This window comes from Nesoenas mayeri, assembly GCF_963082525.1.
Source record: "Nesoenas mayeri genome assembly, chromosome: Z".
Classification (NCBI taxonomy): domain Eukaryota; kingdom Metazoa; phylum Chordata; class Aves; order Columbiformes; family Columbidae; genus Nesoenas; species Nesoenas mayeri.
This window is the reverse complement of record NC_137542.1, coordinates 34,445,123-34,468,589: the sequence shown is the minus strand read 5'-3', so window position 1 is coordinate 34,468,589 and position 23,467 is coordinate 34,445,123. Positions and strand designations below refer to the sequence as shown.

At 42.5% G+C, this 23,467-nt stretch overlaps 1 protein-coding gene across 1 annotated transcript in view; it reads right to left on the bottom strand.

The window, feature by feature from the left end:
• ABCA1 (ATP binding cassette subfamily A member 1) overlaps positions 1 to 23,467 on the bottom strand; it is a 97,669-nt gene that overhangs the window by 56,941 nt on the left and 17,261 nt on the right. The window contains exons 3-5 of the mRNA XM_080362069.1: positions 19,444 to 19,537; positions 16,260 to 16,401; positions 15,268 to 15,389 (exon numbers count right to left, since the gene is read on the bottom strand). Of these exons, the coding sequence (XP_080218195.1) occupies positions 15,268 to 15,389; positions 16,260 to 16,401; positions 19,444 to 19,537 (358 nt within the window). The remainder of the gene's footprint in view (positions 1 to 15,267; positions 15,390 to 16,259; positions 16,402 to 19,443; positions 19,538 to 23,467) is intronic.

Here is a 23,467-nt window from a genome sequence, read left to right as displayed (position 1 = left end):
AAAACCAAAGCTGTCCTTCATTTCCACACAGTTAAAACTGAGCTTGGAGGCTGAATTCTGAGCATGATTTTCAGAAACTCATGATTTTCAGATTGCAAAGCATCTCCTACAGGACTGACACACTGTCTTAAATCTTTGTAAAATTTACATTTTTCAGACAGCTCAACATTTTCCCTCACCTTCATGCCTGAGCACAGAGCTAGGCTGGTTATTCCTTGCTTCAGAATCAAACTATTGTGACAATTGAAAAAAAAAAAACAAACAACCAAAACCAACAATTACTCCAGTAGCTCAAGACATCCACATTAATTAGCAAAGAAAACCAGAACATCCATGCTTTCTACATTATTGATTAAATTGAACAGCAAACAAAAACATGCTCATTATGAGAAACAGCAAGTCAGTGATATGTGAGGTCCCCATTCCATGCAGGTTAGAACAGAAGCACTGTGTGATGAAGAACGTCCATGGTACAAACATTCCCTACAGCCAGGGGGCTTTTTTAGTGTCTTCATCCTAGAAACACATCCCTAGTTACCGTCATAAGGTCAAAGGGTGGCTCAATGAAGCAAAGAACAAGCAAAACCACAGCCAGGAACCAGTTTTGACTTGCTGGTCTTACTACAAGTATTATCATGACAGGCCCCACAGTAAGCAGTGACTATTTCCAGCAGTACTAGAAAGATCTATGAACAAATGGGACAAAAAAGCCTCTGAGGACAGGTTACAGAGCAAGACTATTCTCCTCAAAATTCTCTCCCATTCTTTCTTGGTTTGCTTGGAAGCACGGAGGGCTCATACCTTCCTCCAGAAACTTAAGGGTGCAGTGTCTTAAAATTAAACAATAGAGTAGAAAAACAAAACTTCATGGAAATGGTAGCTCCAGTTTTCATATCCTGAACACTGCCTTCTAAAAATAAAAGGCGTGCAAGTGGTATTTCAACATATCTCAATGTGCTGTAGAGTACAAAGCTCACCGGATCTGACTTAAATTGGGGAGATTCTGCCCAAAAGGTTTGTACCCATAACCTACAGTAAACCAGATTTTCAGCCAGTTTAAAACAAGCTCAGTGAAAACAGTCAGATCTACTGTTTACTTCCCAGCTTCACATGTTCTAAATTCCTACAAGGAACTGGGTGAAGGAAGGGGGAGAAGGGGACTCATGCCATAACTTACTTCAGAAGCTAAGAGGAAAGCAGGGCAATGTGTCCCATCTACAAACTTAACTACATATTTTCAGGGGATTTCACTCCCTACTGATGGAACAGGCAAGGCAGAAAACAATTGTGTTATTTTGTGTATATCCACTGCATTTGCAGGACTTACTAGCCTTTGGCCAACTGTGTTATTTCTCACAGCCAAACACGAAGGCAACAAAGAAGATGGTGTTAAATTATGATCCTTTCTTTCTCCATCATATAGACTGCTCAAAGGGCAACCCAATCACTAACATAACAGCAACATTAAGGCATCATAGCAAGATGAGACAGGATGGGGCAAGAGAAGCTTCAGCTTCATTCTTCAGAGTCAGCAGATTTCCACAAGTGCCTGAACAAGATGAGAAAGAAGAGGGGTTTCCCAGCACAGCACAGTCAGAGGCACCTGTCTACACCGGTTAACAGGAGAAAAAACAAGGAAGAGTGGCAAGTGAGCAAATAAGACATTTTCTTTTCCCTGCACAGATTTTTTCAGACTCATGGCTCTGAGTTCCCCACTGGGGTAAAACTTCACTTCTGCAGTCTGGGAGGCATGTGTGAGGCTGCTCCACAGCGCTCTCACATGAGGGCCGCACCTCAAACACATTCACCAGCCCAAATGCACAGCTGCCTGCAAACCCCGTGCCACAGTGCCCCACATCACCCTGGCACAGCGAACAGACAAGGTCATGGGGCTCCCCAGTTACACAAACGTGCTTCACTCTGGAGCTTGGTCACCACTCATTCTCCCAGTAACAGGAGTTCTTGCAAGACACAACTAAGGTGCTGTGGCTGAGACCAAGAGCTAGAGATTCAGCTTCAGCAGCTGAAAGCATTTACTGGTAGCACACATGATCACTACAAGGACATCAGCTAGAAACCTGCCTTAGCTTTCAGCAAACACATGGTGAGAGGACAAGGGCAGGCAAACCAAGTGCTGCTGCAGAATTAACTCTTACATTGGAATTTTGTATTAATTTTTCAATGAAGTATCTGGGAAGCATTCCTCAGGAATGCATGATAGGTGGACTTGAACACTACAACTGATTTTCACACTCACTACCCATTGCTGTGATTTATAGACAAAAGGTGTCTGAAGCTACTCCCCATAAAAGTGAAAATGTGCTTTCAAACAAGTTCAACAGTGAAACTGAAGACTGAACGATCATTGACGATCATTCAGAGGAAACAGCAGTCTCCTGATGCTGTTGATGCTGAAGCCTGTTACAGCATTGTACCCTACTGAGCCAATGACCCCAATCTACAACGTGAAAAACAAACCTTTTAGATGGGTCAGTGCTGGGCTTGGCAAGACGGCAAATTTTCAGCTGCCTTCATTATATTTGCAACTTTGGACAACACATCCAGAAAGCAAAAAAACATTTTTTCAAGTTTTTTTTTTAAAGCAATCAGTTTCATTTTTCCTTTTCCTATAAGGCACTCCTCCCCCTGCATCCCTACAGATACTGGCAGCAGCTAAAACTGTCCTCTGAACAAGCTGGACCAACATACCCTGAGATTTGCTGACAAGAAATCAAGCAGCTTTGCAGGCCTGTTGTGCAGGACTGGCTAGTGTGAAAATACAAGCCTAATTTGCTTGCAGTCAAAATTACGTTCCTTCTGCAGCCATGGCTTGACTGTTTTGATGGTAGGCTACAGCTCTCTGCTCTGTGTCCATCAGATGTGTAACAGTGCTGCTTCTGCAGGCCTTAGATAATACCCAAGCGAGCACCCACTTAACCAGAGACCATCATTTTCATGTATTTGCCACATTAAATGGTGATGTGAGTAAGAGGAGGCAGCCTGCCACCCATCTCCAGCAGCTAGGATCTTTCCTGGGAGAAACAAAAAATGTTGTGTGACAGGCCCAAGCCTCCGCTATCATCTTGGGATGCAGACATTAGGACCCTCTCTGTTCCTCTACAAGTCAGAATTTTTGCTTAAAAGAGCTTTAAAAATAGCACCCAGCACAATCCCTCTGGCAGAAAGCACAGCAGACACCATGTACTGGTATATAGACATCAACCAGTTCTTGGTCAGCCTTCACTGGGGGTATGTTGGCTTCAAGCATTCAGAGCCCATTTAAGCCAGCTGAGATCCCACCTCCAAACTGCATGGGAACTCAGCAAACACAAGGCTCACACCTCTTTTTGGGTAGTACTTTAAGTCCCAAATGCCATCAATTCCCCCTCCTGTACAACACACACAACAACAGAAAGAGTCTGCATCAGAAAACAAAGACAAGACACAGAAGCAAAAGCCACAGGCTGGTCATCAGCAATCCTGCAAGCAAATACAGCCTGCAGAGCTGCTGTCTAGGAAGGGATGCACCAAAAAACTTCCATAGGCCCTGTGTAACAACACAGAAGAGATATGCTCATGTCTTTTCCTGCTGATAGCCCAAACCTGCTATCAGCTCTGAAATAACAGCTTGCCTATAAAAAAAAATTAAAAATTTATTCCGGCTTCTAACAGTGCAAAAAATGAAGAAGGCTTCAAGGAAATATCCTAACTATCTTCACTATACTGCTTTAAGAAGCAAACCCCAAGCAGAGCTCCAAATCACATGGCAGTTATAGCTGGTTGGAAATTCTGCTAATTTTCACAAAATACAAATGACAAATGTCTTAGCCTTGAATTGTCTTGTCAGCCACATAAATAGACCTCAGATCTGACCACATAGAATACTTCATTATTGCAACAAAATTATTTTCAGGAGTGGTACATAGAACACATTTGGAGCTGGTACACACTACAGAGAAGATTTCTAAAGGTCAAATCCAGGTAACAGTTTGCTGTTAAGACTGGGTTTTGACTGCACTAGGAACATTATACCATAGTGAACAAGCAGATTTTAGATATTTCAAAACATTGTCTCAGACACAGTAAAATACACTTTAAAAAAAATCAATATATAGACTGGAATCCAAACACCATGGTTGCATCCAGCCACATACCACTATTCTACTGCCAAACACTGGTGTTAGCATACAAGGAATGACATTATGCTATTAAAAAGCATGAAGCCAAACAGAAATTGGAAGTGTGAGCTGTGACTAGGAGGACCCCAGCCAGAATTCCTGGTACTTGAGCAAGTGACCTTAAATTCAGGGGAAATTCAAGTCACAGAAAAAAGCAGGACTGAATATTTCAATCAAATGACTTAACTAACAGGAGAAGGGTTTTCATTAGTTGCCTACATGAGCATGCATCTGGGAGACTGCTGTTCAAATGCAAACAGAAGACACCCATATCAGAACCATTTCTAAGTCCCAAAACAAGCAGGCAGAACCACCTAGCAGTATCATGCTACTTGAAACTTATCACAGCACCAGCTGTCCAGTTCAAAAGTCTTTGTCCATGAAAGTGGCATGTAGTGATGAAGCTCAAGGAAAATGGCAGGCAGAGCTGCCCAGGATCAAAGTACCCTGACTGTCTTGTTTTGCCTTGCACAGAAATGCTGATGTGAAGGGAAAAAGCCACCCTTCCTTGGGTTTGTAGCCTCACCCTACCATGGCTCCCTTCATCTCACTCGTCACAGATTCAGGGAACTTGACTCACATCTGACTTCCTTTAAAATTCAACATGATATGAAGTCTGCAGTCAGCAGACCATAGTGGCTCTTACTTCCCCTATGTTCATGAAGATCTGTCACTTCCAGATTTAGTGCCAAGTCCTACTGCCTCTCATCTAGCACACAACAGCAGAAGACATCTCCAGAACTAAGGGTCAAACCAATCCAAGAGATAGTAAATACTGCTAAAGATGAACATGGACAAGACAATCATTATAGTCCAATTAGTTTAAAAAGAAACACTACGTACTTACGCTGAGACATATCTACATAAATTATTTCAGCCTCCTGTGATTGCTCCCTATGTTTCAATTTAGTCAGTCATTGGAAAGTTATCCTTATGGACATTAATTTGGTTTTGCTTTTGAGACTCAAGTCCAAAGGAAGACAGAAGGTCAAAAGGAAATCAAACTTCAGCACTAAAACAAGAAATAAAGCTTTCTCTACCTAGTTTAGGGAAACCTCTGCAACCACTCAGCCCCTTCACTAGTATAGATCACGCTGTTGAGCAATAGCACTCCAAAATAGTTAAAGAATTTTATCAATCTTTGGGAAGGACTGAAAAGCAGACACTTAGTAGATTTGGATTGCTCAAATTCACATAAAGTCTTGGCTAGAGATCATGCCTCTTGCATCCTAAGTGCAACACTTTACTGTTCACATTAGGATGCTCCCAACATCTGCTGGATGCATCCCAATGACTGTGCCTTGACAGTGTGAGGAGCTCATACTTCAGGTCGGTGTTCTTTTGGACTGTCAATATACTAACCATTCCTCCTCGCTGACATAACTCGCTGGCTGAAAATATGCCTTCAAATACCTGTACCAGTATCAGTGTCCCCTGTGTTTTACATGGAGGTGGAGGACAGGAACATTACTAGTAGACGCAGAAAAGAGCAGTGCCTCTTGTTGCTTTTGGAACCTGGTCCTGTGTACCAGAGTCCCAAAGCAGCACAGTTAACCTGAAGAAAACTGAGTCAGTAGTGCTGGGGAGGACTACTGCATTATTTATATGGATGCACTGGTAAAATTCTTTGCATTATCTTCAGGTGTCGGCAAGGGATTACATGTCAAGGAAGAAAAGGGACCAGGTAGGCAAAGACACTTGTGGTCTTGAAGGGCTGCTTCACTGTCTTTTCTGTCCTATGGCTTTACAGCACACTTTTCCCCACCTGTTGGGCAGCGGGCAAGTATGTGAACAAAGCAGGGTATCTGATAGCTGCTGACCATGTCATCATACAGCTGTGCCTTTGCTATGAGGAAAGTTGTTGGGACAATGCACGTTCATGTCTGCATCTTGTCTCAAGTGAAATAGCACTTTTTTCTGCTGTGCTGAAGCAGCATTTTGTTGGGTGGACAACAGCTGCTGCCTTCCTAAGCAGCTGGTTGGCCTAAGTCAGATCAAGCACTGAGACTTGAGATATTGCTCTTTTTGCAGTAAGCTGTCTTTGTTCCATCAGTAAATCCCCTTCTGGCATATATGTATGATCAGTCAGCCTCAGATATGGTTCAGTTATGTTTCAGCTGCACTTGCTAAAACAGATGGAGACCTACAAGGAAAGGACCTCCTGAGATGTAACAGTTTATGGTTAAGTTCTGGCTGTGTGTAGTCATGCAAATCTTCTGCCAGCGTCAACCAAAAATGCAAAGGACTAACTCCAATAGTATTTGCCTCTAAAGATACACGTTTAGAAGAACAGAAAGGTTCAGGAATGTAAAACAAAGCAAAACCAAATCACCCCTCCCCCCCCCCCCACAACAAAACCACACAAACCCCATCCTCCCAACCCACCATCAAAAAAAACATGCACAAAAAAACTACACACCCAAAACCCAACTCATAACCAAAACACCAAACCAAAACCCACAGGAAAAGGTCTTTAATAAAATAATTTAAAAGGCATTTTAAATAAAGATCATTAATCTTTTGTTGCACCATCCTTCAAACTAAAACTGAATTAGAAGGGGAAGGAAACATTGGCTACTTACAGAGGATGTGTGTTGCAGATCAGCCTGAATCTCCTCCACATACAGCCTAGTGCTGCCAGGTCAGCATAAAAAAAAGCAGCTAGGGCATGATCTCCAGCTAATAGATGAGCTACATTCTACGAAATTTTCAGAGCTACACCAATTTTTCATCAGCTGAAGATTTCACACCACACAGGCATAAGCAATATGTAGTTTTAACAAACTCAGTTTATTGTTAACACTTAGCTAATACATAAAAATGTGTATTTTTTTAATGCTACAGCTTTTGCATTTAATTTCAAAGGATTTTTCCAGAATTTTCCAGAAACAAAACATATGCAAAGAATGATGCAATCAGAAAACCTGTAACCTAAACTAAAACTGCATTTCAAATATGACACAACCACTACTGATGAAAAACAGCAACACCAAAACCAACCCTAGGGTTGGAAGTGAAGAACACTGCAGTTTGTTGAAGCTGCAAAGAAATATAGCAACAGGTGGCAGAACACACTGTTTGATTTTAGTCAGGATCCTGACATTAACACTTACTTATTTTACAATCAAAAATCCTTAAATAGAACAGCATCTGTTTCCCATGAAAAAGGCTGCCTACAAAAACTGAACTTTCATGAAATTTCAAAAAGCTCAGTCAAGTGGTGCTCTCTTCTCTTGCCTGGGAAAAATGAACTTTGATTCAACATAAACAATATTTCAAAGCCATCACTTTTTACTACATTGTCACTACGTTGAAAACTGCCACATCCTAATGTTTCAGAATGAGGGCTCCAGTTTCTTTGTACTAACACCAAGCTGAATGTGAAAAGTCTCTATCTCACTCTCTCAACCAAGCTCAGCCTGTAGCTTAAACAAACCAAATGCAATCTTCCACAAGTCAGGCCATTTATTGAGATCCTGAGATCAAAAGTCACTTAGAACATATCGACAAATTGTGTCAAGAGTAGAAAACATAGAAAATAAATGCAAATTGAAGTTAATGCTGAGTGTAAGTTTTTGGCAACATAATGCTGGTATTAGCAAGCTATACTAGTAAGGTTGCATACAAAAAGAGGGAGACAATAGGAGAGTGTGAAAGTTTTAATTGTTTACTTCACACTCTCAGTTTTATTTGCTGGCTCAAAATAAAAGACAGTGTTGACAGATGAAGCTGAAAAGTTTCAGGAGACTAAAGCAAGCACCCATAACTTTTTAACACTGTCCTGCTTCTGCAGCACACGCCGATATTGCTTATACTTTGATAAGCACACTAATTCTTGTTTTCTTTATCATTGTGTCTTTAGCTAGACAAGTTAACAGCAAGATAAAGATGGTGCATTTAAGGTAGAATAATTTGGTACCTGTTGCAATAGCTGTATTGCTAATTGTAGATATGGGCACTGCTGGCTTCTCCATGTGCAGTCAAACAATTAGCTGGCACCATCAGGTTAGCTGGTCTTAAAAAAACCAAATTGACACTACAAACCAATGCTGATATGCTTGTTATTTTCCTTGTGTGTTTTTTAGCAGTGTTCAGTCTGTGATAGGATTCTTAGAAATTATTTTCTCAACCTCCTGTCACCTAGTATAGTGCAGACACTACAGCAAAGCCAGATTTAATGTAACAGTGCATAAGTTCTTTTCAATCCTACTTTCAAAGGGATATCGGTCTTTTGACATCTATACACATCCATATCCACAGCCACATCCATACACACCTACCTATAATCCAAGCTGGCACAATTCTAAACCTCCCACTTCAAAGGCATCTCAGCAAAAGGAAGTTCAGACCCAAATCAGGCACCAAATCCCAGTTCTGCAGAATCAGAAGTCAGCAATGTGCATTATGCTGTACCTGTTTATCCATCTCAACCTCTAAGCAAAGCCATGTAGTAAGAATGTAATAAGAATGCTGTTTTAGACAATGACACCTCTGAAAGTTCATGAGAAACAGGTATGAATCTCCTGGTAATAATTTTAATGCCACAGAAGACCTTTGAGCCTAAAACTCTATCAATATCATTTAATTATTTTATTACTTTAACATTTTATTACTTTATTATTTTATTACTTCAATCTCATCTTTGGCTTCCTTTGAAGCTTTTCTATTAAGGAAAGCAAAAGTAGACTATTGAAATTGGTAACTGTGCAAATATGTAATTCAGCAAATATCATGCCACCTCCCTAATAAGAGCTGCACAGCTAACTGCCCAACACACAATGTGGGATCCACGCTGTCATAAGAAGTCTTCTCTGCATGTCTCTTAACTGTCAGGACCACATTTTCAGCTTAGGACAAGAAAAAGTAATTAACTCCTACTGAAAACACTATGGTAAAGCTGACTTCCTATTCACCCCATGAGTCAAGATCTATGGAAAGATATCAGAGCAGTGTTTCTGGCAACATTTTCCCCATTCTAAAGGAAAGGCAAGGACCTGCATATCACTATGGAGCACAGTATTGGAAAACCCAATTGTGTATTTACGTGCACTTGTGCAATGGCAAGAGTGCCGCCCTGACAGAGCTGGTGTCTGCTGGTGTTTCCAGAGGTGAAGCTGACCTGGACAGATGGTTTGCTGATCTTCATTCTAGCCTGTCTGGTTTGTGCTAGGATCCAAGGAAAGTCAGGGAGGAAACTAGCTTAATTAGGGAGAGGTAGGCAAGTTTAAGAATGAATTCAAATGTTTAGCTTGAGGGTATGTGGCCATTTTTATTAGGGAGAAGACACTGAGGAGGAAGTTACCTATGACCTTAACATTATTTAGCAGATAATGTTTCCTTGAGCATCCTGATTATCATACAGCAGGACACATGCCAGTAGAAAGCCTCTCCCCAATCTGCTCTTCAGCCCGAGCCCTCCATCATCCTTTATCTGTCCAGAGGGACCTCAACAAGCTCAAGAAGTGAGCCCATGCAAACCTTGTGAGGTTCAAAAAGGACAAGTGGAAGGTCCTACACTTGTGTGAGGGTAACTCCTGGTATCGGTACAGGCTGGAGGCAGCCCTACAAAGAGGGACTTGAGAGTATCAGTGCATGAAAAGCTGGACATGAGCCAGCAGTGTTCACTCGCAGCCCAGAAGGCCAATCATACCCTGATTTGCATCAAAAGCAATGTGGCCAGCAGGTCAAGGGAGATGGTTCTGCCCATCTGCTCTGCTCTGGTGAGACCCCACCTGGTGTTCTGTGTCCAGCTCTGGAGCCCTCAGCACAGGAAAGACACGGACCTGTTGGAGAGGGTCCAGAGGAGGCCACCAAGATGATCAGAGGGATGGAACAGCCCCACTGTGAGAATAGGCTGAGAGAGTTGGGGTTGTTCAGCCTGAAGAAGAGAAGGCTCTGGGGAGACCTTAAAGCAGCCTTTCAGTACTTAAAAGGGGCCTCTAAGAAAGACAGGAAAAGGGGTAATGGTTTTAAACTAAAGGAGAGGAGATCAGGTTAGACATGAGGAAGACATTTATGAGGGTAGTGAAACACTGGAACAGGTTGCCCAGAGAGATGGTAAATGCCCCGTCCCTGGAGATATTCAAGGCCAGGCTGGACAAGGCTTTAAGCAACTGGATCTTGTTGAAGATGTTCCAGCTTATTGCAGGGAGAGAGACAAGAAATGACTTTTAACCCAACCTAAACCAAACCAAATCCCTTCCAACCCAAACTACTCTATGATTCTATAAATAAAAGTAGCACTATTAGCACTGACCAAACAGGCTGCAAACTCCTTCAATCCCAACACCTGTCTGTGCAGCAGGGTGCAACATCAGCAGAGAACACCACCTAGCTCATGGTTCTCCTACACTACAAGTAATACTAATGCAGCAAACAACTGGGAAGGGCAGGGCAGGTGTGCAACAACTGCCTAAGAAACTGCATCAGATCTTAAGGCTATGTTTGTTTCCCTCTGCCTGTTTCATTGTTCTGTTCTTCTTTAGCTGGGTTGGTGTCAAGAAAAATAGAAACATGGCCACTGGGATCACTGAAAACTAAGAGCAACAAAATAAATACCAGCTACACCGTTTTACATGTGCAACTGCTAGCAACAGCCAGAGAAGGTGGCTTTAATTTTTCCTGTTGATTTATTATCCCATGGTAATGCATAACAAAGTATCTGGGAGCCCTGTAGAGAGAAGGAAGAAATAAAGTGTGCTTCAGGGCCAACAGTAATCTGTATCTCCACCTTTCAAAACATGAAAAAACCTTATTTCTTGCAAACACTTTATCCTCTGCTAAAATGGCATTGAGGACTATTGCAAATCCAGTGCCTGCAAGCAGTGAGCCAAACCTACCACAGGTGGCAATGCCAAAGGCCATGTCACGCTCTTTGAAGTGCTGTCACTAAGGTCTTTGTTCTGATTTGTACTCTGCCTTATCATGAGTGCTGAAGACCTTGGTGAAGTTGCTGGACAGAGATGTAACAAATGCTGGGAAAGAGAGAGCACCTGGCACCTATCTGTAAAATTGATTATGTTAAGGTACATGTGTGCCTGCACATAGATTTCATTGATCAGGGGCTTGCTGAAAGTGGCCACAGAAACAGCAGCATCCATATAGCATGACAGCTGCCTGTGTTGAACTCTGTCACACCACCAGGTGGTACCTCATCCTGGCCAGGAAGGTGCTAAATTAAGCAAGGGTGGGCTGTCCCCTAAGGATAATCTTTTTGCCTCCCTTTGCCACAAAGCTCTTCTGGAGCTCAGAGATGGAGTAAATAGGAGCACTCAAAATCCTCCTGGGCAAACAGCCCTGTAATCAGGCATTACCTTCTATCTCATCAAGAAGTGACTGAGATACAAAGCTTGTTGGCATGGGTGCACAGCACTGCCTGAACAACATCATAGGGTCCTACCTTGTCTTTAACCAAGACAGTCCTTGCAGACAACTGTGTAAGCACACTGCCTCCCTTCCCCAGGGTTCAGCACATGCCTAATTTGAGATCAGACAACAACAGCCACACCTTGAACATTAGTTTGTAAGGGTTGTTTTAAAGAAGCTTGAAGTGAAAGGACTTCGGGAAATGCTTTCTAAACAGATCCAAATATCTGAAGCCAAATACAAACACACATGCTCTGCACAACTGGCATTAGAACTAAAATCTATACTACATTTCCAATTGGCACGCTAGTGATGGAAGATCATCTCCTGAAGCCTGTTTCAAAGCCCTGAGGCATCAGTAAGAAGCGTGTGTGGAAGCAGGGCATCACACCAGTGGGAGAGGGGATGAGGGAGCTGCACAGACTCCAGTACAGCCCACATCATGGAGCACATGGTCCCTTCCCACTGGGGAAACACAAGCTGTAAAGCTTCATCTGTCTGCAGGACTGATTCACATAGCTTCAGGTCCAGGCCAGAGCTGGAACAGAGGAGGTATTACAAATGTTTTCAACTATTAGCTCATTAGGTAATTAGCCCTCCTGCCAACTGAGGAAATACATGTATAAAGGCAGTCTTTTCAGGTTTGGAGGTGTGCTTACATCTGATATTTGTTCTTACTGTCTTCTTAGGTTCCCAGAGTAACTAGAGGAAATGCCCCAGAGAAGAAAGGATTTACACATCCCTCACACCTCATTGTCAATAGCAGCTGAAGGGTTGACCTGTAGCTCCCTTCCTTGCACAGGAATCTAAGCACTACTAAGCACAAATACATTAGTACTTGTAAGATTAGAGGATGCTGTTTCATGCATGCTGTCAGAGAATTAATCAGGCAGAGTATGAATCAGAATGGAGTGAGCCGCAGGGACCCCCAAGTCAGAGGCTTTGTAAATGAGCATATCTTGATAAGGACAAACAGGCTTTGTTCCCTATAAGCCTTACCAACAATGGGCAGTCTGTTATTCTAATGATATAGAGGCTTGGGTTTATTATGCATTTGAAATATTACAGAAATATAACAAATATAACTTGTATAGCTTATTTTCACAGTTAGTCTGTTAGTCTTTATAATGCAGAGAAATATGAGCCTTCTGACTTTTGACTTGGACAATACCCCCTATGTGAAACACTTCTTGGAATCACTCCTCCCCCTCAAACCTTCCCAGCAATGACAGCTTCAGCTTATGGCTTTGATAATTTTTTTGCAAATGTCAATGTCTGTTGGTGGCTGTGTGTTTCAATACAAAACACCAGCATCTGCTCTCTTTGGAACAGCTAACTTCCAGATACTACTGTGGGCACAAAGCATAAAAACCAGTAACAACAACAACAACTGTAATTCTGACAGAGAGAGCTTGTTACCACAAGGCCACCAAGTCATACCAAGGGTTTGAAGAGGTCCATGAAAAACAATATTAAACCTCTCATTGGGAAATTGCCATCCTAGCTCATTTTGGCTGTGTTCATTACTGTAGTTGATGGTGGTGAGGCCCCACCTTGAATCCTGTGTTTAGTTTTGGGCCCCTCATCATAAGAATGACTGAAATACTAGAGAGAGTGAAGAGGAGGCAATGAAGCTGGTGAGGGGTCTGGAGCACAAGTTTGATGTAGAGTGGTTGAGGGAACTGGGGCTGTTTAGCCTGGAAAACAGGAGACTGAGGGGAGACCTTATCACTGTCTACAGCTACCTGAAAGGAGGTTGTAGCATGGAGGGTGTTGGTCTCTTCCCCCAAGTAACAAGTGACAGGACAAGAGGAAATGTCTTCAGCTTGCACCAGGGGAGTTTTAGATGGGACGTGAGGAAAAAATTCTTCAATGAAAGGGTTCTCAGGCATTGGAACAGGTTGCCCAGGGAAGTGGTGGAGTCACCATTCCTGAAGGGGTTTAAAAGGCATTTAGATGTGGTTCTGTGGGACATGGTTTGGTGCTAGAGTTAGGTTATGGTTGGAAGAGACTCTCAGGATCATTGAGTCCAACTGAAATTATTCTGTGGTTCAATTATGTGTCCATCTCTGTGAAAAGGGTTAATTCTGCAATCTTTCCCCTTAAAATTGCTGTAGATTGAGGTAAAAGCATGACAATGCCACTTACCAGTTCTCAGAGCAAGAAGAAAGGAGCCTGATGGTACAGACACTGAACCCAACAAGGAAGGGTATCCCCTTTATATAAGTAGAAGTATCAAATAATGCTCAAAGAATAAGTAGACCACATTATGACCTACAGATCTGATCACATGAGGATTGTGCACAGCCCTGAAGGGGAGAGAGGAAGGTTATATGTCTAAAACAAATCCCTTGTACAGTTTGTGTCTGTATATACAGTCAACACACATCTGCCAAACTGTCACTAACAATACAGATGATTTCAAAGTGACCTTCAATGTACTGAGCAGCACAGGAAAGGATGGAAAAACACCATATCTGCTTTAAAAGTGTGCTCAGGACACATCAGACATGAAACTGTTCACATCACACTAGAACCCACCTGAGCCACATTCAAATGAAGAGAACTATGAAGAATCACAACTGTAAAGCCAGGAACAGCTTTCACAAAACACTAAAATACCATCTACATGCAAAGAGCTAAACGTGCATGGATAGAGGCTGTAGGTAAAGACATTCAATGGCTGTGTTCTCTGCTCATGTTCAATAGACACATGCAGCACTAACACAGCAGCCAAGAGAAGTAATCTTTCAGAGAAGAGTACCCCAAAAAACTCTTAACAAGCTGCCATGTCAGAGAGACCTGGCAGCCATAAGGGACCTGCCACATTTCCCAAGACTGGGTAGAGCTGCTTCATGTCCCAGCTCTGCTGCAACCTTCTTGTGTGGTCTCACACTAGTTACTTATTCATCTGCATGGGACAGGAAGGCATATCAGGCCTCTCACACAAACTAAAAATAGAAGGATGCTTATTGTTCATGGTAAATGGGGCTGTGCAAGCCCCCAAGACAAACATTTTCTTTTAGACCCTGCCATTCAAAATCCCACTGAATATTAGCAAAGAATGAAGTATCCTACACCCAATAGTCATATAAAAAAAAACAAACAAACCAATCCAGACTCAAAAAACAAAACAAAAACCAAACAAACAAAACCACAAAAACCAAACCATACCAACCAACCAACACACCAAGCACCACCCACCACACGAAACAAGAAGAGAAACTGAGACTCCATTTTCAGATCATAATCAGCTTTGAGTTTGTAAACTGGTGGCAAACATCAGCTTTTCCTCATTTGAGCTCTTCCAGCACACCTCCCTCTAGAGCTTAGGTGGGCAGAGCACTAAATTGTAGCTATATTGCATTCACTGCTTCATTGACTAAATGGCAAAATAACTAGCATTTTCCAAAAAGACATACTACTTGGACTCCTTCAAGAAAAACAGAATTTTGACTGACTGAAGTGTGCTAAAGATTGTAATTTCACATCCAGAACAGCTGCTACTCTTGGCATTACAGACCATCCCTTTTCCACTAAAGCAGATAAAGAACACACAAGGCTCTGACACAGGAAAGGCTTAAGGTTCTTCTGGAGAATTCATGAGCAGTAAATTATAACCACACACATTTCCATTAGGGTACATTTCAGAAACTTAGACACATGCAGAATTAACTAGATGAGAAACGCCAGACATAGGTTGCTCTTTCTACCATGCTGTTACCTAAGCCAGAGGAGTTTCCCAACTTGCGCAATTTTCCCAGGACCTTCTGGACATCCTTTATGCTTGTGTCCTGTTGGCTGTACAAAAGCAACCTCTTGGCATCTGAGAACAGGCGGGAAACACTGGTGACAGGAAAACACAAAAACAACTAGCAGTCATCAGCTCTGTGAGCCAGCATCCACAACACACTTTTACATCCCAGTTTCAGTCGTGCCACTGCCCTTCCAGTAGAATAAGCTCTTTCTACAGTGACTATCCTGGGACAATCCAAGGAACTCAGTAGAAAATGGCTGCTAATGCAAGGTCAAACAAAGTTACATTGGGAACTGCCAGGCATTTGAAAGCATTTGAGACGGGGATGGAGAGGGCCACTTGCTGCCTGTAAACTGCATCCTCTTAGAAGCACAATAATTTAAGCATGTTCTTGCTCCTTTCAAATGCTTCTCTAGGTTGCAGATACATTTTACTCTGCATTAAGCCTAACTGGTCAGATAGCATGAATGCATCAAGCTGGGCAGGGTGTAAGGAAGCTGGTCATTAACTGAGCTTTCTGCAACACATTAGCCAGTAATAAATGACAAATGTCAGGAAGTATCCACCAGATGTGCTCTGCAACTGCCTCTCACTCTGCACTGTCCATCTCAGAGGTCCATTAACCAAGAAAAGAGGCTCTCTGAGAAAAGAGCTTACACTTTGTCTTGTTATGGGCCAAATTCTGAACAAACAATAAGAGAATGGACTAAGTCTTCACCCAGGAAAAGCTTTCCATTCGTCAAGGGCTTTGACTGCTCTGACTCAGGGATATTGCACACCTGTTAGCTCTCTGCTAGCCCCTCTGAACTTGGTAGCAGGAGAGCCTGGTACTTTGGTGGCAGCAGAAAGAGCAAAATCCTCGACAGTGCAGGGTTACGAAACTAGCTGGTGACTTCCACATATCTCTTTTCCACACATTCCCCCAAGAAGAGAGATGAGGAAAAAGCAGGCATACTCACATGGAGGCATTGAAGTTTCCAACAATACCAGGGGATTCTCCAGGAGTTGGGTAGCGGAAACAAGGGTTGTTGGCATTGCAGATGATCCCCTGTATCCATGGCAAGGTTCCTGCTGAAGGCATAGCTTTGTTTGGGAAGTGACCTAGAACAGAAACACAGGTTTCCCTTGTACAATCCCACACCCGAGATGAACCATCAGGCTGCTTTCTTCAAACAAAATAACTTCCACACCCCCTCCCACTCCCACTACAGAGAGAAGCACAGGAGACGGTTATGCCCCTTCCTTAATATCTCACAGCTAGTCAAAGCAGCTACTCAAGGCTTTGACCATAAGATGCACATTATTCCCTCTGGTGCCCACCTCATCCTCACAGTGTGCCTGAAATCACAGGGAGGGCTGGCTTCCTACCCCCACAGCCACAATGGAGGTACCAAAGCCCTGGGAAGGAAAGAGGTCAAAGCTGCTGAATTACAGCAAGGCTGGAAAATGTAGGCAGCTGAAGGAAGACAGGGAGTTTATCAGCCCTCTGTGGAGAAAGCCAAGGGCCCTGTCCAGGAGAAAAGTGAAGGAACCGAAGTTTCATTGTTTCCAGTACCCAGGGGACTGCTTGTTCCCAGTTCTCTGTTTAAAATAGAAAAGCTATTTACCTGAGCTCTTTGGCTTTTGTTTCATTTAGTATTTTTGTTCTTCTTGGCCAAGGGTCTTAAGAGTCAGGGGGAGGAGGAAAAATGCTAATACTTTCTGATTATTTTCTTAAAATTTCCCAGAGAATCATCTTCTCTCTGCTCCATGCCTTTTATTTTGTATGACTAAGAATCTTCTCAAATAATGTCTTAAAAGCAATACAAAAACAGAACGGGTGCACAAGTATTCATGGTATCTTTTTACATACAGTGATACATGTAACAGCTGCTTCCAGGAGTAAAGCACAAATCTGCCATTTTTTAAGTCAGATAAGTCACACAGAAAATAGTGTAACAGCACCTCATTTCCAATTACATCACAGCAGACATCTAGCTTTTCAGTAAATATTAAAGTCAGATTTTGTCAGTTTTGTGGAGTTTTTTTCCCTCCAAATTAAGTACATTTTTAATACCTGAAAGGGTCACAGGAACAAAAGAGAAGTCAAGCTCCACAAGATGCAAGTCAGCAATCTTGCTCAATAGCCATTTAAGATGTCTTCTCTGGCTGATCTGGTGAAAGCCATGTAACTATCACTTAAGAGCTAGCAAAATTTTCCCCCAGGTTTTCAGAAAAATGTTACTCACACTAGGCCAAGCTGATAGAAATAAAAAATTCTGACTGCTAAGTCTGACCACAGAAACAGCCCAATTGCTGGTGATTCTTCTCAAACAGGAAAAGAGAACTGAGAATCTTATCTGCTTGTTGAAAAAGACCATGCCATTAAAACACTGAAGCTATCTGGAGGCTACAAAGCACTTTGTGTGCAGCACTGTTGCTGCTATCATCAGGCATTACCTGCAAGTGTTTTCATAACAGCAAAGAGCACTGCCACTAGAGATAACAATCCTGTTTCCCTTCAGGCATCCACAGAGTTACCACAAAGCTCATCATGAACTCAAAGTTTTTTTCTTTCTTTCTATGTCTGCTCACAGCTCAGCAAAAAAAATGTTCCGCTATAAAACACATCTGTATCTGTCAGCATATGAGCAAATGTTCAATGAAACCAATCCAGACCTACCCATTCTCAGAAGCCTTCAGAAAAATGGAGGCATTACCCAAAAAAGTTGAATTAAAAGGTCACCAGATGCTCTACAGTCTACAATTCCTGATGACAACTCAGAGAGAAGGTAGACAAAACAGCAGTCAACACAACTGGGAAGGGAAAAAGGGCTGCAGATTAAAGACTCAAAACTCTGCTTGTGACACAAGGGTGCCAGAGCAAAGGATTTACAAGAAGGCTAATTACTAACAAGCCTAATCTAAACCACTCTATGAAAAGGCAGTTCTTGCTAGGTTTGAATTTACATACAACACTGCCACAGCTGAAATAAATTACCATTGAGGCCGCTAGTTATTTATACCAGCTGAGTAGACTGCTTATTGTTTCTCTTGCTTCTGTTCAGCTTCATATCCATATTACAGGGTATCTCTCCTAAACACCACTGTCACAGTCAGAAAAGGCAATTCAAATGTCATGCAAAATATGAGTTTTAATTTAGGGAAGCTTCAATTACCCTGCCAAGCACTGCAGAAAGCAAGGTAGGCAGTACATGGAACCAGCAGTGTCCAAAGTGTAATGGGAAGCTGCAAACATTAACACTTCAGCTTTGAAAGGATCATTGTTAGCTTGAAAGCCTAGTAAGCAGCATAAAATGCCCCAGCTACCACAAAGAAGCACAGGGTAAGTGCTGTAAGAGCCAGTTCTTTATTCAATTTTAAGAATGGAACACTTCAGAGTGCCCTCCAGAATCACACTGTGCTGACCCTTAAACCTTACCTTGCACTAATCAGGCAAAGGAAAGATAAACAAAGAGCTCTTCCACAATCAGCTAATTGCAGCATGAGGCTGTCACCAACGACAGTAAGACAAGGCATGTTGCAAACAAGTCATGCTTCCTAAATCAAATGGCAACCAACACAGAGACCTAAAAATCATCATTGCAGAGCAAGAATAAACATCCTTTGAAAGAAAAATAGAAATGTGAGTATTTAGGATGTAAAGAGAAAAGCTCTTCCCCATAAATGTATGACTGTCTAGTGGTCTGAAGGAATAGAATTGCTCTCGTGCTTTCTAATGTGATACATTAATCCACACTGATACCTGAAAATTAAATTGCTTTCTTACAGATCTGAATGCTGTTTTCTTTTCATCCTAAATTACATACAGATTAACAATGAGAAATAAGATTTGAGTTCTGTGTGGGTTTTGCAGACTTATCACAATTCTACAGCAAACTCTTGGCTAATAGATTATAAAAGAAAAAAAAAAAAGAGAAACAGCAAGAACAACAGGAGCAATGTACAGTCCTGGAGCCACATTAACGTGTCAAAACAGAGTCCTCAAGGTGGAAGGAAAGGGGCCATTAAAACTTCACTGAAAATTTCTGATTGAAACATGCAATCACTGTTCCTGCTTTTTGCATCTTGCCAGCTGCATTATTACCTTCCAGCCACGAAACAATGACAACTCTGGGTGCAGCTGCTTTGTTTGGTACTTACATTCATGCTGCTCGTAGGGCGGATATGAAAGTCTTACAGAGATCAGGATGAAGAAGATAAACAGAGGCCAGGCAACTTCAATCAGCAGTTGGAACTGGAAACAATAAAGACAAAGTATTAAAATTCATAATCAAAATACAGGATAGGACAGAGGTTCCAGGACAATTCACTTGTAAGCCAGGACAGTTTTGCAAGTGCTGCCTCACTCTGCCTGTGCATTCCATGACCACAAAGTTTGTTCCTCCAGCTTCAGAGGATAATCTACAAAGAATTACAGGCTTCTCTCATTTATATGTGCCAGTTATGGGACTAAACTGGATGTGCTTAAGGCTATTTTTGGCTTCTTTTTAAAGTTCTTTCTTTCCCCTGACTGAAAGAAACCTCCCACTGAATCTTCACAGCAAAGAGTTTTTGGCCTCATGTTTTAGAGGTAGTGGGAAATACTTGCATCCCGTTCTCATAGAAAACCATTGAGCTTCTTCTACTCTAACACGTCAGGCATGAAAATTGTGCCAGTGCATAGCTATGCCAAATCTTTTTACTTCAGTGCTGCAGAAGTATATTGGTATCAACAAAGCAGAGCTTCTAAGATAAAGCTCATACCTAATTATTGTTTTATTCTAACATATGTTTGTTCGCACAGGTATGCTGCTGTGTCTTATGTTTTTTCTCCTTTGGGAGAGGTAAGCCAGAGTGTTTTGTTAGTCAAGAAAACAAATATTTTCCCTTTCTTTTCTGGAAAACTCCATCTTTTCTAATAAAATGTCTACATCATTCTTATTACAAGACAGATAGGATAATACCAGCACCCCAGTGGAAGAAAGTATGCCCGCACACACTATTAACAGCTAACATCAGGGTCTTGACACTCAGTGCAAGGCACTTCATGCAGACTTCGAGGTGAGACTTCTGGGTGATTACATCAAAATAATCTCACATTGTAAAAACAGTGCATTAAAACAAACGTCATTTGATCCAGTGGAGGAAACCATCTAGGATGGCTCTTCATAAATACCCTTAATGGCTGATGTTCAACCAGACAACAACCATACCTGAAAGACACAAATTGAGCATCAGGGTCTTCCAGGCACTCCTGGTAACACCACCAGGCACTGCAGAGATGAGTTCCAGACATCTTTTCCCACCTGTTATTTTCATGCAGATACTGTAGTACTACTGGATGAGAAACTCTGAGACTGTGCTAACAAAGATACCAGGAAGATGCCTCAGTATCTTTGATGTCTGTTTTTACAACAGACAGTGCAGTTGCAGCATACACACAGCCATTAGCAGCAACAGCTTACTTCTTTCTGCATTAAAGAGTGGTCTGGCTCGCAGAGGTCTCAGAGCTGCGACACCGACAACTTGTCTACTCCTCCTTTTTTCAGGATCCCCTTGCAGCTGCTACGAGGACAGCATAGCACAGCTTTTCCTCCTCTTGACAGAAAGGCAGCTTGTCCTGGTTTCACAGCCATTTTCTCCACCATCTTCCATGGCCATGCTCTGGCACTCATCACAGCCCTCTGCTATCCTGGTCACAGGCAAGGTGCACACACCCTGAGTGACTGCCACTACACTGCTTGGGAAAATGCAATATTAGCTGGCTTCTTGGGGTGACTAAGGTGGTCAGATAGCTTCTTGCAGCCCTGCAACTGCTATAGAACCAGTGAGAAAATGCTACCCCTCGAGATGAAGCCCTGGCTTGCTTGCAGAAATATCAGCCCCGGACACACAATCCTGGAGTGGACAGTAGTGCGCAAATGGCCCCACTGTTGAAGGCGGAGCCTGGCCACCTGCATACATAGCTCTTTTGCATGCCTGATTATTGTTAATTACACAACCACAAATGTGGGCTGCATGCAGAGCACTGTATGCCTCTACACATGCATGTCTAACTTTGCAGATTGACAGGCTCGGGGAGGACAGAGAAAGGAGGGATGCACCGTTACAGCTGAAGACTGCTGCATCATGACAACCACTGTAATGCTGCTTGTGAGAGTCAGCTGGCAAAGTCAGCTGCACCAAAGGCTTGCACAGGGTCAAGCTCAATGCATTGGTAGCATTTCAGTAGGGAGTTTGGATTCCCTGGCCAGACTCTTGTGCTGTTCAACAAAACCTGAATTATCTTCCTTTTGCTCCTAAAGCTCAAGAGGTTATTTCCTCTACTGCTTCCTGACCTTCCTGTGACAGTGCTTTTCATCCACGGTAGCCTTTGCAGAGAAGAGCACCAACATACTAAATGGGCCATGTCTTATTCACGTTCATAGTAAGGAGATACTGAAGAATCCAGTCTCCTCATCCAGTTCTGTGCTGCAACTGTCAGACCAGCTTGGCAAGTAGCTAAATGAATCTTCAAACCTCTAACACCTCTGCCACCCAAGTTCTATCTGGAGTTGAAGAAGGAACAACCCATTTGCATACAGCAGGTGAATTCAGAGACAGCACTTGGCCAAGCAGAAACTGCTCCTAATTTTACCTGAGGCTAGGCCCTGAATCACGTCCAATTCACATCAGCTAGCCAATAATGCAGGATACCATTAAATAGAGACCTACACTATATCAACAGGAAATCTGTTGACCAAGAACTAACAAAACTATCACCTCATCTCACTGTCAACCACCCTCCCCACTTTTATGGTGTAGTTTCAAAGCAGGGAGCTACCAGCAGCTGACCAGTTTCTCCATGCAAGACTGAGGTATCTTCTCATTTGCAACACAGCAGGGAGAGAAAAATATTTTTGCACAGTGACCTCTGAACATGATTTTTCTTTCCTTCTCTCCCCCTGTAAACTCTTTTCCCCCCCACTCTGGTGCTGTTGGAATTTATCCAGTACAAAGTAACACTTGAATTGCACACGTCAGGCTGAGCTTTGAACCCAGCTTTCGCAACGCAGCCTGAACTCACAGCGGCCAAGGAAATGGTTTGGTGGGAAGCAAAGGCTAGCCCACACTTTTTGTGGGAAGAAGAGTAAGGATCAAACTATTTCTGGGCTACATCTTCACTAAGTACAAATGGGAGAGGGTCATCATCAGCACACCCAGCTCAAGGACACTAGTTTCCTAACCATAAAGCAAATAGATTAATGACTGGGCAGCCATGACAACAGCAAGGTGAGAAAAGCTGTTTTGCTGATTTTCTGCCATTTTCTGTTAAGTGGCCTTCAACTCCTGACATCTTCAGGTAAAACTCAAATAGGAACTGTTAATAAGCAAAACCCCATAGATCTAAGAACCCCACAAAAAACAGGCAATATCTTGGGCCTTCATTGGAAATCTACTAATAATATCAGTGTTGAACAGACTGTGAGTAGTTCTCATGCCTTTTGGGCTACGTGACAGGAAACAGAAGTTGCCAGAAGGTACCAAGAAATAGCAGAGCAAAACCAAGATAATGGCAAAACTGCAAGTGGTAAGATCTTTTTCACCAATATACACTTAGTCAACTGCATTTTTGTGGCATTGCCAAAAGACCTGAATGCAACTCTGCTGCCCAGCAAGCTAGCCTACAGCTACCTTGAAGGGGCATTGTATGCTAGACTCAGACCTCTTCAAGTAACCTTCAAACATGATGCATTATTTTCAGAAGATCCTGACAAAACAGTCATCATCCTCAGTGTAAAACTCAACTCCTCTGAAATCTCTTATTGTTAACCAGTTTAAGCATTGCTCCAGAGGACCCATCTATGTCGTAGAATTCTGCTAGTTGCTAACGGTACTTTGGAAGAGGTCAAGAGTAAGATATCTAGTGGCAAAGGAGAAATAGACAGTTTTCAGCTCCAAGAGCCTAGGTTACATGGGCAATATATGAAAATAGCCTATCTTTTGGGGAGTTACAGCTAGCTTTGCAACTGCCTTCCCCCATCCCATTGCAACATCCTTCCAAATTATGAAGCTATTCACAACTTAGGACACTGACCCATGCATACAGAGATCAGAGAGTCTCACTTTGTGCAGGTGACACAGCCCACGGCCTCTCAGCCAGGCAGTCCTGTCCTGGTAGATCACAACTCTTGGGCTAAGGACA